This window comes from Suricata suricatta, chromosome 11 (genome assembly GCF_006229205.1).
Source record: "Suricata suricatta isolate VVHF042 chromosome 11, meerkat_22Aug2017_6uvM2_HiC, whole genome shotgun sequence".
NCBI classification, from domain to species: domain Eukaryota; kingdom Metazoa; phylum Chordata; class Mammalia; order Carnivora; family Herpestidae; genus Suricata; species Suricata suricatta.
In genome coordinates, this window is record NC_043710.1 from 102,921,956 (window position 1) to 102,924,881 (window position 2,926).

At 48.1% G+C, this 2,926-nt stretch overlaps 1 protein-coding gene across 1 annotated transcript in view; it reads left to right on the top strand.

Moving 5' to 3' along the window:
- Nucleotides 1–2,410: 2,410 nt before the first annotated feature.
- DLAT (dihydrolipoamide S-acetyltransferase) overlaps nt 2,411–2,926 on the top strand; it is a 32,432-nt gene continuing 31,916 nt past the window's right edge. The window contains exon 1 of the mRNA XM_029957322.1: nt 2,411–2,926. Within this exon, the coding sequence (XP_029813182.1) occupies nt 2,793–2,926 (134 nt within the window). The 5' untranslated portion in view covers nt 2,411–2,792.

A 2,926-nucleotide genomic window follows, 5' to 3' on the forward strand; every position in this document is an offset into this window, starting at 1 on the left:
AAAAAAATGTTTTCTATATCTGTGTCTTTAGTCCTGTGATTTTATTTGACTTCCAATTGCATATTTTCAACTGTTAATTACAAGCAATTTTATTTATTTATTTATTTTTAAGATTTGTAAGTAACCTCTACACCCAATGTGGGGCTCAAACTCACAACCCCAGGTCAAGAGTCACAGGCTCTACTAACTGAACCGGTCAGGTGCCCCAATTACAAGCCATTTTAATTGGGTCATTATGTTAAAATTAATTATGTAAAGAGCTTAACTCAGAATCTTTCGTTACCAACTAATTCCTCTTTCCATCTACCCATTTTATGTCAGTAACAACCCCATTCTAGAAGTTTCTCTACTTCAAACCTTAAGATTGTCTTGAGTCTTCTTTTTCCTTAAATTCCTTTACGCAATCTCTCTAGGGTGAGTCAGATGTAGGACGTTCAGTCGTGTTCTCTCACCCCTAGCCTACCTCTGGCGTAAACTTATCACCCTGGACTGTTGGATCTGTGCCCTCCTGTGACTTAGCTTCATCTGTCAAAAGTATATTCAAAATGCAAAACAAGGTTTGAGCAAACCTACCGAAGTAAGCGAACAGTATACTGAAGATAGTATCATACAAAGGCTAATTATGTCCAGTTATTAGGTTCCAATACAATGGGAGTACTAAGATATTCTGGCCAATTCAAAACTGTTAGAACATTTTAATAATTTTAAAAGTTATAGTATGCACCCTTTCACTAATCACAATTATCCTTACAATTGTTATTCATAAGTAGTTTTACTAATAAATTGCTTTACTCTTAATATTTCAAATGTGCTTTTCCATTACTCTGGAAATTTCCTACTTCTCAGTTGTATTGCCTACATATTCTTCTGTTAGGCAGCTAGGACTGCTTAAACTTTCCTCGTTTTGGAGAGTTATATTTATCCAATTCTTTTTCTGTTACAAAGACACTAAATCGGTTTTTTTGTTCTGAATGCTTTCAGGGTACTAGAATAGAATTTTGGGGGGAAATGTAAACATTTTTTTCCCAGTCTGTTTCTTCCTGTATTGCCATCTATAAAAACAACCATTGTAGGGGCTCCTGGGTGGCTCAGTCGGTTAGGCATTGGACTTCCGGGCTCAGTTCATGATCTCTCGGTTCTCAAGTTTGAGCCCACATCAGGCTCTGGAGCCTGCTTCAGATTCGGTTCCCCTCTCTCTCTGCCCCTCCCTGGTGTGCTCTCTCTCTCTCTCTCTCTCTCACTCTCTCAAAAATAAGTAAACATCAAAAAAATAATAAAACTTTATTTAAAAAAAACAAACCAACCATTCAGTCCACTCAACAACTGCATCTCTTTCTATCATCTCATTTTTTATTTTTTAAAGTTTCCTACTTTAGTATGAAATAGACCTCCTGGCTGTCTTAAGTTTCCAAATGTTTAATTACTAGCAAAGGTTGACATATTTTCCAATGTTGATTTTTCCTATTTCTTGTTCTTGGTGTTCTATGACCATCTGTACGCTGGGGACTTAGAGGTCTAAATACAGAACAGAAATGAGGTTGTTTTTTCATTTTTAATTACAGAATGATAACCCTACAGTAGAAGTGTACCTAACACATGTAGGTAACTTTTCGTTTATTAATTCAAACCACATGCACTCAACCTCCACTATTTAACAGATTCTAAACAATATAGACATGCTCCCTGCTCATGGGGTTATGGTTTAGTTTTAGTATGAAATATTTCAAGGATTAACAGGGGCACCTGGGTGGCTTAGTCGGTTAAGCTGGAGTGTGGGACTACGCCTCAGGTCATGATCTCACAGAGCGCGAGAGCCCGAGCTGACGGCTCGGAGCCTGGAGCCTGCTTCCGATTCTGTCTCCGCCTCTCCGTCCCTCCCCCGCTCACGCGGTCTCTGTCTCTCTCAGAAAATGAATAAACATTAAAAAATACTATGTCAAGCGTAACGAAGCTTTGTGCGATCTAAAGGGATTCTATAGTAGGTTAGGCACGCAAACCCGTTTTGTAATCTTGTGTCTTCCTACGCTCAGGCCCGCTGCAGCCCGTCTGAATGGGGAAACTAATCTACCGCTTGGATGCCTTTCACATCATTTGGCTGGAAAACCCATTCACTGGGATTTCCGGTTAGGCTACAAACCCGAAATCTTCGCCGCTGTAACCTCCCGCAGCCGGCACCGAGCGAGGCCCGAGCCGGACCGCGGCTGGGTCAGCGAGGCGGGGGAGGGGGGAAGGGGACACCGCGGGGACGCACCGACCCGCCCCTGCGCTCCCAGACCGCGCCCTTGGCCACTGGCCCACGGCATCAGGCGTGTCACACGGTTCACCACTCGGCTCTTCTCAAAACTCGGCCACTCCCCTCAGCCCACCTCTCGGACCACAGCCGGCTCTGCCGCCGTTTTAGGCCCCTCCCCGGCGGCCGCGACCCTCCCGTCGCTTAGGCCCCGTCCAGTCCTGAGATGCCTCTCTTAGGATTCCTCCACTTTCCTACTCCTCCCCGCGTCTTATTTCTCCCAAACCGGAGCCTACGCTGGCTGCGCTGGGACACCCCTGCCCCCGTGGCTCCCACGTAGTCGCCCCTACCCGCTGCGGGCCGGCCACCCGTCCCCCCGCGGCCCGGAGAACGGCGGACGTCCCACCCATTTCTGGGCTGGGGAGGGGGCCCGCCAGCCTTTCGGAGCCCGTTTTACGACAATGTGCGGCTGCGCGGTGTGGCTGACGGCAACGCCGCACTGCTCTCGGAGAGGTCACTCCGGAGACGGCGCTGGTTTCGGGGTGTGCGGGTGGCCGGCACTATGTGGCGCGTCTGTGCTCGCCGGGCACGGAGTGCGGCCCCGAGGGCAGGGTTTGGGGCTCGGTGGACTGCCCTGCGGGAGGGCCCGGGGGCCCCGCGCGTGACGCCGCGGGCTGGCGCGGCCCCGGCCCGTCG